This window comes from Astatotilapia calliptera, chromosome 14, assembly GCF_964374335.1.
Source record: "Astatotilapia calliptera chromosome 14, fAstCal68.1, whole genome shotgun sequence".
Classification (NCBI taxonomy): Eukaryota; Metazoa; Chordata; class Actinopteri; order Cichliformes; family Cichlidae; genus Astatotilapia; species Astatotilapia calliptera.
In genome coordinates this window covers 18,305,039-18,318,613 of record NC_137435.1, presented here as the reverse complement: position 1 = coordinate 18,318,613, position 13,575 = coordinate 18,305,039, and the positions used below count along the sequence as shown (strand labels likewise).

At 42.7% G+C, this 13,575-nt stretch overlaps 1 protein-coding gene across 3 annotated transcripts in view; it reads left to right on the top strand.

The window, feature by feature from the left end:
- The window catches only part of sik2b (salt-inducible kinase 2b), a 46,998-nt gene that overhangs the window by 31,919 nt on the left and 1,504 nt on the right, over positions 1-13,575 (top strand). For 2 of the 3 annotated variants that reach the window (XM_026193437.2, XM_080288709.1), the window contains 8 exons: positions 2,500-2,726; positions 4,644-4,796; positions 5,252-5,410; positions 7,494-7,725; positions 7,821-8,114; positions 10,615-10,772; positions 11,687-11,800; positions 11,980-12,068. In XM_026193437.2, coding sequence (XP_026049222.1) covers positions 2,500-2,726; positions 4,644-4,796; positions 5,252-5,410; positions 7,494-7,725; positions 7,821-8,114; positions 10,615-10,772; positions 11,687-11,800; positions 11,980-12,068 — 1,426 coding nt within the window. Of the gene's footprint in view, positions 1-2,499; positions 2,727-4,643; positions 4,797-5,251; positions 5,411-7,493; positions 7,726-7,820; positions 8,115-10,614; positions 10,773-11,686; positions 11,801-11,976; positions 12,069-13,575 lie in introns of all 3 variants that reach the window. The other variant, XM_026193436.2, reaches the window with a different exon arrangement.

The following is a 13,575-nucleotide window of genomic DNA, read 5'->3' as shown; positions in this document are numbered from 1 at the left end:
TTTCCTGCAAGCACAGATGCATTTGGTGTAATGGTGAAAGACTTTCGGGTCTTCTATACAACAGCATGTAGTCAAATTGAGGAAAAAAGTCATTAAAGTTCTTGGTAGGAACACTGACGCACAGACGAATAGATCACGCTTTCCTGTTTGAGTCACTCCTGCAGCTATAACCAGTCAAGAGGTCAGTCAGCATTCCATCGATTTGAAGGGGATACAATATGAAGCGTGTGTGTGTGTGTGTGTGTGTGTGTGTTTATGTGAGCATTTATGTGAGCATTCAGGCTGAGTGAGTCAGTTCGGCTAACGGTCTCAAGCAGCCCTGCTGTTAGCGGCTGTGCTGGCTGGCTGGCTGTAGATTGAGTCCAGAGCTGGAGCTGTTTATGTAACCTGGGGAAGAGCCAGTGAAGCCCTCCAGCAGCTTGCCTGTCTGTCCCTCTGTCTGTTAGTATGTCTGCCTGACTCATACCCTCTGTGAGACAGCTTCCTGTCCGTCTGTAGCCTTGTCTGTTTCTTCTGTCTTGTTTCTCTGTGTCCCATCTGCACGTCTGAAGCAACTTCTCCGCAGGGGTGTGTGGTTAGAGAGTCGACCAGACTTTTTTTTTTTTTTTCCCCTCCTCCTCCTCCTCCTCCTTGCTGTTCGGGACCTTGAAACAATTAAGACATACGGGGAATGTAGGAGTGTAATGTCAGCTCCCTGACCAGACTGACACTCGAACCCGCCTACCCACCCCCAGTTCAGCCCCTGTTCTGCGAACAAGGAGAACATAGTGTGCTGATTTCTTTATCCAGAAACGGTCCGTCTTATTTCCTCCAGTTGCTCGCACTGGCCGACACTATAGTGCACAACACAGGTTTGGACCACACACTGTACATGTTGTGGTTAACCTCATAGCCAGCGACTTACTTAGTGACTTAATATCTGTAAAAGATGTCATTTTTTAAGGCTTGTTGGCCTGTTTGAGTATTCTTTGGTCAGCAAAAACTAAGGTCATCTTTTAAATGCTAGGTTTAGAGGGCTGTCATATTTACATGTAATAGCTACCTATGTGTAGCTGCTTCCCTTTCTTTAGGGCAGAACACCATTGAGCAGAGGAATGTGTGTATGCTGAGGTAGCATAGCAGCTTGTAATCGTTCTGTATGTTCAGTCATGTTTGATGGTGGTTAAAATATTGGGATATTACCTGTGAGATAAAAATCAATGATATCTAAAACGATTACTTGCTCTTAAATCCATTGCAGTTCTTCTTTATTGGAAACTCTACACGACTCCAGCACTGCAAGTGTTAAAACTGGGATTGTTCTGCGGTTAAGTCATGGTGGTCTAAGGCACTGGATAAGAACAGACTGTCGATCAGGCAGTCAGCTACACGGGCATGCGTTCTCACCCCCTTTACATGTAGTCTGACCTTTCCTGGTGGTTAGCAGAAGCTCACCTGTAGCAACAGGCAGAGACTCAGACAAATTGTAGTGCATTGTGCCGCGTTTTATTCAAAATGTAACTTTGTAACTTAGCAGCTGCACAAGCTGCTAAGTGGCCACAGCGTGTAGTAGAAATGCATTGAAGGACGTGCTGGTTATGCACATAATGAGGAGAAAATTGAGTTGGCTGCACTACCAGGCACGAGGTAGAAGGGGAAAAAATGTGAGATGTAAGCAGATGTTAGTAGATCAGCAGGGCAACTGAGAAGAATGTGCAGCAGGGAGTTAATGTTAGCAGACAGGTCCTTGGGCTCTGTGTTTGTGAACTGCTGAGGGTCTCTCTTCACAGGATATCTGCTGAAGGTGATGGACGGAGGAAAATGTTCCGAAAATCAAATTCTGTTTGAAAACTCGATTTTGGCATATTTGTATCTGAGATGTTTGTTTGCTAAAGTAAAAAGATAATATGAAAACTACTCCTGAGAATGTGAAATACTTCAGTCGTCATGTTTTGATTTTTTTTTTTTTTTTTTTTTTTAATATAAATGCTACAAAATAGGAGTGATTAATTTCAAAAATAATAATGACCAATTGCAGGGCTTATTTGATGAAAGCTTGCCTGTTTTGCTTTAAGATTACTGCAGTCAAGTAGATGTGTAATGTTGCTGTCTGGTAGGCAGGAATGCACTGCAGGCAGTAGGGGTGCAGTCAGGCCAAAGCAGCACAGCCAGGGGAGCTGTAATCCTGTTAAGAACCCAGCTGTGTCTGACGTCAAACTCATCTAGCCTCTAACTAGAGGTGAGGAGCTCTCATTAGGAGGGAAGGAAAGTAGAAAGGAGTGTAGTCACGCTGTTCAGATGTGACGGCAGGAGAACCTAAGAAAAGAACTTGCAGATTTTAAGCTCTTAAAGTGTTATTTCTGCCCCACTTCATCTGGGCTACTTTGATAAGGGCATGAGGCTTTGAGGCTTTGCGTCATTATATTTACAAGAAGTACTTAGCATTAACCAAACATAAAGGAACATTTTCTGATCATAAAAGAAAAAATCCTGACTGATTGCTCTTCCCATCCCTCATAGACTGTGAGCACCTGATCCGCAGAATGTTGGTCCTGGACCCGTCAAAGCGTCTCTCTGTGGCCCAGATTAAGGAACACAAGTGGATGACTCTGGATGTTCCTATACAGAGGCCAGTACTGTACCAACAGCCTCTGTCCTCTGAGGGTGAGGCCGGTGTAGGAGAATACAGTGAACAGGTCCTTCGGTTGATGCACAGCCTCGGTATCGACCAGCACAAGACTATAGAGGTAAGAACAGAACAAGAAGGAAGTTGTTGTTTTTTTTCTTTAAGTTGAATTATAGTGTAAATGTGTGAGGTTTAAAGGTCATGTCTTTAGACTGTGGAGGAGGCGATAATAATGATAGTGGACAATAGATAAGCATAACTCTAACTTTGCAGGTAACAGATATATTTCACTGGGCTGCATGATAAAGCTGAGAGTTTAGCAGTAAACTACTTAAACTGATAAAAGTAGGGGGGAAAAGGGTTCCTCATTGTGATCCAAGGAAAGATTTAATAGTGGGTCCATAATTGGGTATTTTGGGTAATTGCCTATCTCGACTAAATGGTATAATTTCATTGCGATCCTCTCTTCAACCCTTCTCTTGCTAAGAAATTAAATTTATCAATTACTTCATTGGCGTAAAGAACATGCACACTTCTGAACTAATTTTCCACTATTCAGCAGTCACAGTACAGTTGTGTTAAGGTATTCACACACATTCAACATGGGCATAAATGCAAATGCTAATTTTGTGCTTTTAATCATTTCTTTAAACTGTTCTTTTTTTTCCTTGATGGAATGATTGTACAGCATACATCTTAAATGACCTTAAAAACAAGAATTGGGAGCACAAGTTTGAATTTATTCTTGATTTTCTCTAATCCACCCACGGTCAAAAATATTTAGACTCAAATACACAAATACAGCACTAGTAATATGTGGTTAAATGTCCCTTAGCAACTTGCAACTGGACCAGAAGTTTTTGGTAGCCATCAACAAGCTTGTGGCTGGATATTTGACAAATCTTCTTGGCAGAATTAGTAGGGTTCAATTAATTGTTTATTTTCCTGGAACAGACCTGGCTTTAAAGCACAGTCTGCAAATTTTTAATAGAGTTGCGGTCGTGTCTTTGGGAAGTTCCATCCCAGATGATTAATCCATTCCAAAACCAGTTTTTAATGTGTACTGAAGAATTTGGAGGAAGTCCTTCTTCATTATTCCATCTACTTTGTGCAATGTATCAGTACCAATGGCTACAAAACAGCACCAGAGCATGATGCTACCACCACCTTGCTTAACGGTTAGTGCAGTGTTCTTAGGTTTGAAAGCCTCACCTTTACTCCTCAAAACATACCTCTTGTCGGTTTGGCCAGACAGCTCGAGCTTTGTCTCGTCTGACCATAAAACATTCCCCAGAAGGTATTTGGCTTGTCCATGGGGAAAGCTGCAAATTTCAGTTAAAGATGTCAATTTTGTGGCACTTATTAATAAGAATACAATTTTATTTCTGAGATCATCATTGAGTTCTGTGGACTTTCCCATTGCTCAGAGTATTGGTCAGTACAATGAGTCGAATAAATCCATGTTATCACAAAGAGAAAATACCAGATGTAGTCGATTATGATCACTAACTAGAAGTTAATAGAGTTTGTAAAGTGATGATATTTTAGAAACTCAAAGCACTTAAAAAAACAAGAATTAGGTGCACAGGTTTGAATTTATTTAAGTCCTTAAAGATGTGTGCTGTACAATCATTCCATCCTGGAAAACAAACAATTTAAAGATATCATTGAAAAGCCCATGTAAATGTGTATGTAAACTTCTGGCCATGACTCGATGTAAATATTTTACAGCCCTGATTGAAAGAGATTGTTTTTACTCTCGAGGAATCAAGACCACTTTTTGAACTACTAAATCAAGTTGTGATTAAAGTGAAAGTTATCTGAACTGCTGTATATAATGTATGCTGCCTTGTCAGCTTCCATATTCTCTGCATTGTATTTTTATCAACACTCTGCTCTTCAGCTGCTGCAATAACCCAGTTTCATACAGGGATAATTAAAGAATTATCTCACCATATCTTAAGAGCTGTCACATTCAAGTCATCCTCATAACTTCCCATCACAGACACTACCATTTATATTGTCTGTCATCCTCTAGTCTCTGCAGAACAAAAGCTACAACCACTTTGCTGCTATCTATTACCTGCTGGTGGAGCGGCTAAAGGCCCATCGCTGCAGCTTCCCCGTCGAACAGAGGCTCGACGCCCGCCAGCGACGACCCAGCACCATTGCCGAACAGACTGTCGTCAAGGTAACTTCAGGGCATTGAGGCGTTTCTGAATAATGCGTTTAGATTATTTTCCGCGCCTCCCGGATCAAAGCTCTGTTATTCACACCTGCACCCAGGAACAAACAAACGGAAAGACATGGCCCATCCATTTATTTGTCCGTGTCTTCGTGTGCTCTCTTGCAGTCTTTTCTACCCAGCCTTGATCTTAATGCCTTTCCCTTGGTTGCATTATTCATGTTTTTCTTTTCTCTGCCTACGGCCTCTTCTTACCAGCACTGTGCAGTTCCTCTCTCATTTCCATCACCATGTAGGACCTAGCTTTCCTTTCTGGTTGGCGTTGTAAAGGCAAAGATTTACAGCCCCTCGTATTTTGTCGCAGTTACATGTTTAAGAAGGATATTGTTATGAGCTGGTCTTAAATTAAGGGGTTTTGATGTAATTTCTAAGACTCATCTTTATTTTTTCCCTCTCCACAGTCGACCAGTGTTTCCGCCCAGGTGGGTTTGCTCCAGCAGGGCGGTCGTTTGTTGCGTTCCCCTGCTGTGCCTCAAGCATCCTCTGATGCTTTCGCCTTTCCCCAGACTGCATCTCCCCTGGAGCAGACTTTCATGGTGGAGGATGTCAACACACCCAAAGTACGTTCAACACTAGTAAAAACAAGTTGTGTCTTTGTAAATAGGGATGTATTTTTGTTTTGTTGTGCATCTCCTTGTTTGTTCACTGTCCTTGTTTTACAGCTCGCTCACATGAGACGACTTAGTTGCTGAATTTGTAGTTATTACAGTCATTATCAGCTGCTGCAAGTATCATCCCAATAAGCTTGCCATGCTTTGATGAGCATGCCCGCTCGCTGTAAATCAGAAATGTCTCTCTACACCTCAGAGTGTGTGTGCGTGCGTGTGTGTGTGTGTGTACACCAGACTCCTTTGAAGTTTTGAGCATCTGCAGCCTGGCAGTGTTAGGGCTAGGCGATTAAAAGACATTTTATTTTCAGTTACAATCCTGGCTTCCAATGACTTTGGGGGAAAAAATAAATGCAGCACAATACTCATACAGGTATATTTTCCCCCCAGTCTTCTGGCTCATGTTATAAATCCAGATCATCCCTTTTTCTTTAAAGCAGTGTGCTTTGATCCCCTTCCTAAAAGGCCAGACTTGCTCACAGTTTAGTTCAGCTCGAGTCAGCATGATGGAAAGAAAGCCTTCGGTCAACAAAGGTCTATCTGGAGGAAGTTTCCATACCTTTGGAAACGCTATGTTGCTCTCCGGTGACTTCGTGCAGATCTCCCGAGAGCTGCAATTCTCCCCGGGCCTCTTGTTACTCTTGTGAGAAGAGATTCGCAGTCAGAAATCCCCACCTGCCTGTGCCTTACCTTCACCACATCAACCCTGAGTTCTATACCACCTGCACCTTTTTTTTTTACTAGATTTTTAATAAAATGTAAATGTAATGAAAAGTACAGCTTTCAGCATCATTTTTGAGTAATCATGTCAAATCGCTGTGATTTTAGTGTTAACCGTGGATAACACAGATTCCAATTTTTGCAATTAACGAGCTGCCAGAGTGCAGCTGACAATATCCTCTTATGTAAGTACTCAACCAGCACTCACATCAGACAGGACAGCTGCTTGTCCTGCAAGGCTCCTTGACAGAAATACACACACGCACACACAAACTGCTCTTCCTCTTTCTTTATTCATCGGAGCTAACCAACGGCACTTTCCTACATGCCTGTTGTTAGGAACACCCAGAGCCCTCACCTAACAACAGGCATCCAGGAAGAACAAATACAGATACATGCAGTATCGGTCAAAATTTCTTATCCATCCCACCTGCACGCCTGGCTCCAATAAAGAATGATTTGTGCGTGTGAGACCGTCTGTGGTAACAGAACAGGGCAGAGAGTCAGAGTGCGTGTTATCTGCGTGAATGGAGTGCAGTTATGTAAGCAGTCCTGTGATGATGATGTGACCTAATGCAGAACTGAGTGAACACACATGGACAGGAAGCTTCTGCACTGCTCCAGCGATCTCGCCGCCCAGACTTCCTACCCATCCGCAGACAGCTCATCTCTGTTTTTTTTAAGCTTCTGTCTTTCTTTATCCTTCTCTGTTTCTGGTTCACTCTTTTCTTTTCCTTTTAGCTTCATGTCTCTCCCCTCTTCATCGTAACCTCCACACACACGCACACACTTTTGCCTGTTTCTCAGTCTAGTTTTCCCCTCTTGTCCTCTGTGTGTGAGTGTGTCTGTTGAGCAATAACATTCCTATCCCAGCACACTACAGAAAGCAGATGGAGAACTGGGCAAAGCTGCTCTTACTAGACCAACACCACGCATTCCAGTTATTGCAGCAAATCATGCAGATGATCTATGAGTGTGATTTTTATCCCTCTGTGTATGTGTGCGTGTGTCAGTTTCACTGAATCAAAGCTTGCTTCCTGGCACTGCATTCCTTACCCTCCACCTCTAGGCCAACACATACAGGCCTGTGTGCTGCAACAAACACACACTCCCATCATTGTGAGTGGAAGGAAAACAGTTTTCAGCACAGTGATCAGCTTTCTTATACCCGAGTTTTTATTGCAGCTGAAGGTTTTGTCATGTTTGTGTGTGTCTGTGAACCTTGTGCATATTTAAGAAGCGTGATTTTAACTGATACTTCAGTTTTTCAGTGGTTTTAAGTCAATAATCCAGAATTTTCTATTTTGCTATCTAGGTTAACGGCTGCCTGCTGGACCCCCTACCTCCCCCCACTGTCCTGCGCAAGTCCTCCACCTCATCGCCTAGCAACATGATGGAGACATCCATTGATGAGGGCATTGAAACAGAGGAGCCCGACACAGAGGATGATCCGCCTCACCTGCTCTCGGCCTATCAGACAGCTCGATTTGGCCAGCGGCGACACACCTTGTCTGAGGTCACCAACCAGCCAGGACCTTCGAACCAGGGTATGATTGGCCTTTGGTAGCAGACACACAGTGTTCAGATGAAACAGTTTATCACGATCTCTGTAATGATGTGGAAAAAATATTTCATCCCTCAGGTAAATTATTCACTTTAGGCCAAAATCCTTCCATGGGTAGCGTGGACTCGGACATTGGCTACGACATGGGCTCGATGCACAGCGATCTCGGTCTGCTGGAGGATCCTCCCTCGCTGAGTGAAGTCGTTCCGCCCAACAGCTCTCCCCCTGGTGTTACCCCTACGTCTTTCTTGAGTGCCAGGCCTGCCAACCCAGCTATGGCTGCACTGACTTCCCAGTATAGGGAGACCCACAACCGTTCCCCAATCAGCTTCAGGGAAGGGCGCCGTGCCTCCGACACCTCCCTTACCCAAGGTCAGAAGCAGTTGGATTTCTCTCTTTTTCTTTGTTTTTTTTTAAAACCATTATTTAGTGATCTGTATCCTTTGAGAAGCAGATTCTCTTTTAAACAGTCGTTAGGTAAAGTAGGCAGCCATAACTTTGACTTAACTTGCTTCATAAAAGATTAAATACAGTGTATATTCCTTGTTAAATGCATGCACCCAAACTCAGGTCACCTGAGTATTTATGTAGCCAACCTACCTTAATATTTTATTTAGTTTTCTGCACTTTGCACTTTTAACTGCAGCTTCGTTTGCAGCAGAAAAACAGTCCAGTGCCCCTTTAAGGTGGGTTTGACTCCTTCTGCATATTCAGATCCAGTATGTGTTTAAGTGTTTGGCCCATGTTTCCTGATTTTTCCTGGTATACTACCAGAATAGAATAAAAATGAAGCAATCAACATCTGATATAAACGGAGACTGTGAGTTTTAATCCAAAGGTTTTATCAAAAATCTTCTGCTAACCTTTTAAGGAGTCAAAGCCATTTTTTACAACGTCATTCCATTTTCACAGGCTCTGTAGAAGCTGTGCAAACTAAGACAATTATAAATATAAGGGTTATTTTTTCCTACTTGGACTCAAATATTAGGTCTGGAACATTACCAGCTGAGTTTCCTCCATGTGAAGCTTTGCCAGGTCTTTATTGCAGTTTCCTTCAATAGCTGCTTGTTGTTTTTTTTTTTTGTTGCTTTTTTTCCCTCACTTTCGTCCTCCGTAATTGAAGCAGCTCAGCTGGGTTAAGGTCAGGTGACTGACTCAGACATTTAACAACATCCCTTTTATTTATTTATTTTAGTTTTGCAGCGCTCTCCGATTGCTTTTGCAGTATTCTTTTGGACAGTTTTTCATGTGTGCGATGAAACCCCTGCGGCGTTTGACTGAAACAAAGCAGACAATATAGCTCCTGTTAACCCTTTATTGACCGGCCCTTCAAATTTACCTGTAAAATGGGCCCGCCGGTGGGCCCATGGTCAATTAAGGGTTAAACTGGTACTCTTGCATTCCCATGTTGCAAACACAGCCTCCACCATGTTTTACGGAAGCTGTTGTACGCATTGTAGATTTTATTGATTGACTGATTGCAGGACTGGGCAGGCTTGTTTAATGGTTTTCAAGAAAATCTGATCTAGTCTTTCTTTTTAGCGCCGCCAGTTGTTTCCATGTTGAGGTAAACCCTCTATTTACTTCTTGACTGTAGACTTCCCTAAAAGAATGTGCCAAATTGTTTGTTTGGCCACTCCTTAAGCATCTGCCATTTCTCTCAGAGGCCTGTTTGATTTTACAAAGCCCAGTGATGACAACCTCCCTTACTTTGGAATCCATTGGGAATACAACATTAAAAGCGCTTGCCTAATATTCAGCAGCTCTGACCTGTTTGACTTCATAAGACCTCTGAAGGTTTTACTTTCACTTTACATAACTCTCATCTAGCCTGCTCTTCGACAGGTGCCACAGTCATGAGATTCTCTGTCGTATCTGATTGGTATATATGCTTTAAGATAAAAGTGCTTCACTGTCTCCCCACCCCCCTTCACACACACTCCCCCCTCCCCTCCCCCCAGTCTCTCTGATGACTACAATGGTGATGATTCACCTTATGAATCAGAGACAGATATTTGAAGGTTTCAGCCCACATATCCCCCCTCCTCCCTCCCTCCCTCCCCTCCCATCCTCAGTCATTTTCTCTCTCTTTCTCCCTCTTCACATACTCGTTCCCTGGCTTGCTTTTCTTTCTCTATTCAAAGTTTCAGTCTGCGGCAGGCAGGATTTGTTTCCCCTTCACATCAAAGAGAAGCCAAAATATAAGAGAATGTTAAACAACTATCTACCTCTCAGTTTCTCGCCCCTCCTCCTCCACCCTTCGCTGCTACTTTATTCTGTGCCTGCTGGTTATAAATCACCTGCACTTTAGCCCAGTAGAATCTAAAATTACATTTCAGAAATGTGTGTTTCTTCCCTGGCTCCACGGTGACAGTCTGTACCGCGCGCTCCCACTTGGTTGTGTCAGTTATTTATTTATTTTTCGTAATCCTCTTTGGAGAGTGTTGATGTGGTGGATTCTTTTGCGTCAGACTGCTGACTCTGGTTTTAAATAACTCCCACCATCACAGTGAGTCAGGTCCTATCGTTCGCAGCCACAGCTCGTCACCACTGGATGGGTCTTATCTCAGCTACTTGCCGTTGCGCACACACAAGCGCTCACACGGAGATGCTGTCATATATGTGCATACACAAACGCACAGGAGCCGCAGCTTGTGACGTGCATGCAAGCACAATGTTCGTAAGGGCTATGAAAAGCACTAACCAGTCAACCAGCTTGCTTGCGTCAGTGACTGCTAAGCCTGGCTCTGAGAAAGGCTCGAAACTTTGACTTCCTGTTGTGGAAATAAAAAAAAAAAAAAGAGTGATTCTATTGATCAAGTGCACAAATCAATGCTGACTCTGTTTTGTGGGGATTCGTCTGTGCTCTCAGGTCTAGTCGCATTTCGGCAGCACCTTCAGAACTTGGCGAGGACCAAAGGCATCCTGGAGCTGAACAAAGTCCAGCTGCTGGTGGAGCAGATGGGCTCTGGGGATGGGGTCACCATGGACCCCTTGGGACCACAGCACCACTTGCACAACCTCCTCGAGGTCAGTCCTGCTGCATAATCACGCACAAACACACACACACACACACAGTTCCTTCTCTTTCAAAACCTGTTGTCACATTCAGCCTCATCTACTGTCCTGACCCCGTGTCACCAAAAAAAAAAAAAAAAAAAACGCACCCAGGCTGTTGTGTAACCCCAGGAGAGGCAGCCAACTGTGGCTTGTTTACTGTCTCCTGTCCCCCTGGGGCCTGGAGCCTGGAGCCTTGGCTAAAAAGAATACAGCCATTGTTGCAGTCGGCCAGACATACCCATAGTAGTGGCTGGAACTGCATTGACACAAAAAGACAGGCACACATTGATACTAAATGATACAAGCACAGTGTAATAATGCAAGGGGAGAAAAAGCAAGCAAAATTAGTCGTACTGGCCGACAAGATTTAGTATTTATTTATTTATTGTCATTGTCAAGAACAATGAAATTGCGTTTGGGGCTTCCATACAACCCAAAAAAAAGAAGAAAATAATAAATACCCCTTAAAACCCAAGTGTACATATTTAACCCAGTGTGACTCCAATGCAATAAGACAATCCTTAGCAATAATGTTCGTAGAAATTCAGACAAAGACCTGAGAAACATGACAAAATACAACAATGCAACCCATTCAATATTATTGATCTAGTAGTTTTCCTTTTGTCCACCTCTCATAATGCAATGAAGCAGCTCTTTGTTGGTTATGATGCTCAGGCCCCATCATCCTTTTAATTTGCTTTCATTTCATTTACCTAATGTGTAATCCCAATGGTGCATGCCATTTAGAGCAAGGCATCTGGCTGATCAGTCACCACACAGGCATTTGGGCAGGAGACAGCAAAGATAATTCACTTAAAGCTTTATTAACCGGCAGCAGAGGGGATCTCGGCCCTTGTCCTAATGCTTCATATTTTTGATTGAAGGGTGAAGCATGCAAGCAGCAGGAAGGCCTAGCGTTATACCAAGGTGGGCCGCAGCCGCCTCTGCTGTCCCGCAGACAGAGTTTGGAGACACATTACCTCACACACAGACTACAGGTACAGTCTCCTACAACCTACTCTCATTATGCCTGTATTTATACCTGATAGACATTTCTTATTGAGCCAAATGACTGTTTTGCGTAACGTTCAGTGATATAATTTGTAAAGTTAAGATCGTTACCAAGGTATTTATCTCAAACCCAATCATCAGTCCAAATCTCTCTTGTACCCAGAAGGCCAACGTCTTGGCCAACAGTCCTGCTAGCTGCCAGGTTTTCTGTAAGGAGACTCCTCGAAGTTTAGAGCAACAGCTGCAGGAACACAGGTAAATGGCACTGGAAAATGTTTTTCACTGTATGAAATATTATCAGGGATTTTCTTTATTGCTGTTGTGTTAGCGTAGCTGTGGTGGTCTTTCCCTGTTGAGATTTGAAGCAAAAATAATTTTCAATCTAAATTTTTAAACTTCTTTTGTTTTAAAAACAAGGAATCCAAGAATATAGCTTTTTTTTTTTGGTTTGTTTGTTTTCCTGGACTTTTTCTGTAGTTGGATAAGGCGGGTTGCACTGTTAGTAAGAAAAGTAGGACTTGTCATACCTTTAAGTAGACAATTTCTACTGCCACACTGATCTCATCCATGCTTCCAACCATTTTTCTTTTGCTATTTTTCATGTATCCGGCTTAGAGACACGGTGTCTTCTGTGCGACATCTACTAAACTCAGATTGCTTGATTGGTTATTCAACTGTCACCAAATACAGCCGATCATTTTGATTTGATTAACAAATCGTGACGCATGAGCAATAATGATTAGATGTTTAACTTGAGATGTTTTATCATTTCATAACAACATATTGGCTCATTCTTAATTTGATGGTTGCAACATTGGTGATATGAGGAAACAAAAGGCTGGAAAAGTATAGTAGTGCTTTAAAAAACAGCTTGAGGAGCATTTTGCAACAATTTCAGCTAAATGTAAGCAGGTCAGTCACATGATTGGGCATAAAAAGAACATTTTAGATAGGTTGAGTAAAGATCAGCATCTAAAACAGCATCTAAAAATTGTGGAACAATTTCAGAATAATGTTTCTCGGTGTAGAAATTTGGAAACTTCATATATCATCATAGAGTACATATTGTCTTCAAAAGACGCACAGAGATCTGGAAAAATCTCTGTGCGCAAGAGATGAGGTTTGGGCCCCAGATGATGGCACTGCATTAAAAACAGGCCTGATTCTGTCATGAAAATCACTGCATAGGCTCAGAATGATTTCCAGAAACCATTGTCCATGAACACAGTTCACCATGCAAACAAATGCATCATACAAAGACGAAGCAATACGTGAGTTTTATTAGCGTTGCATCTCTGATAGTATGCATCAGTTCCTCTGGAATGATCAGCTTGCACATCTGGAAAGGCATCGTCAGTGCTGAAGGTATATACAGGTAACATGTGGCTTCGATAGTTCAGCCAGATGATGCTAAACTACATTCTGCATCTATTACAACAGCGTCACTTCATAGCAGATTGTCTGGGTGCTGCCTGCAGTCAAGACCTTTCATTGGTTAAAAACCTTTGACACATCAGGAAACAATAAATACAGCAAAGTAGACCAAGGACTGTTGAGCATCTAAAATCCTGTGTCAATCAAGAACAGGACAACATTCCTGCCCCAAACGTCCAGCAGCTGTGTTCCTCAGTTCCCAGATGTTTGCTGACTGTTGCTGAAAGAAGAGTAGATGCTACACAGTGGTAAACATGGCCCTGTCCCAGCTTTGAGACATGTTTCTGCCATCAAATTCAAAATGAACTAATATTTTTCTCTTAAAGTG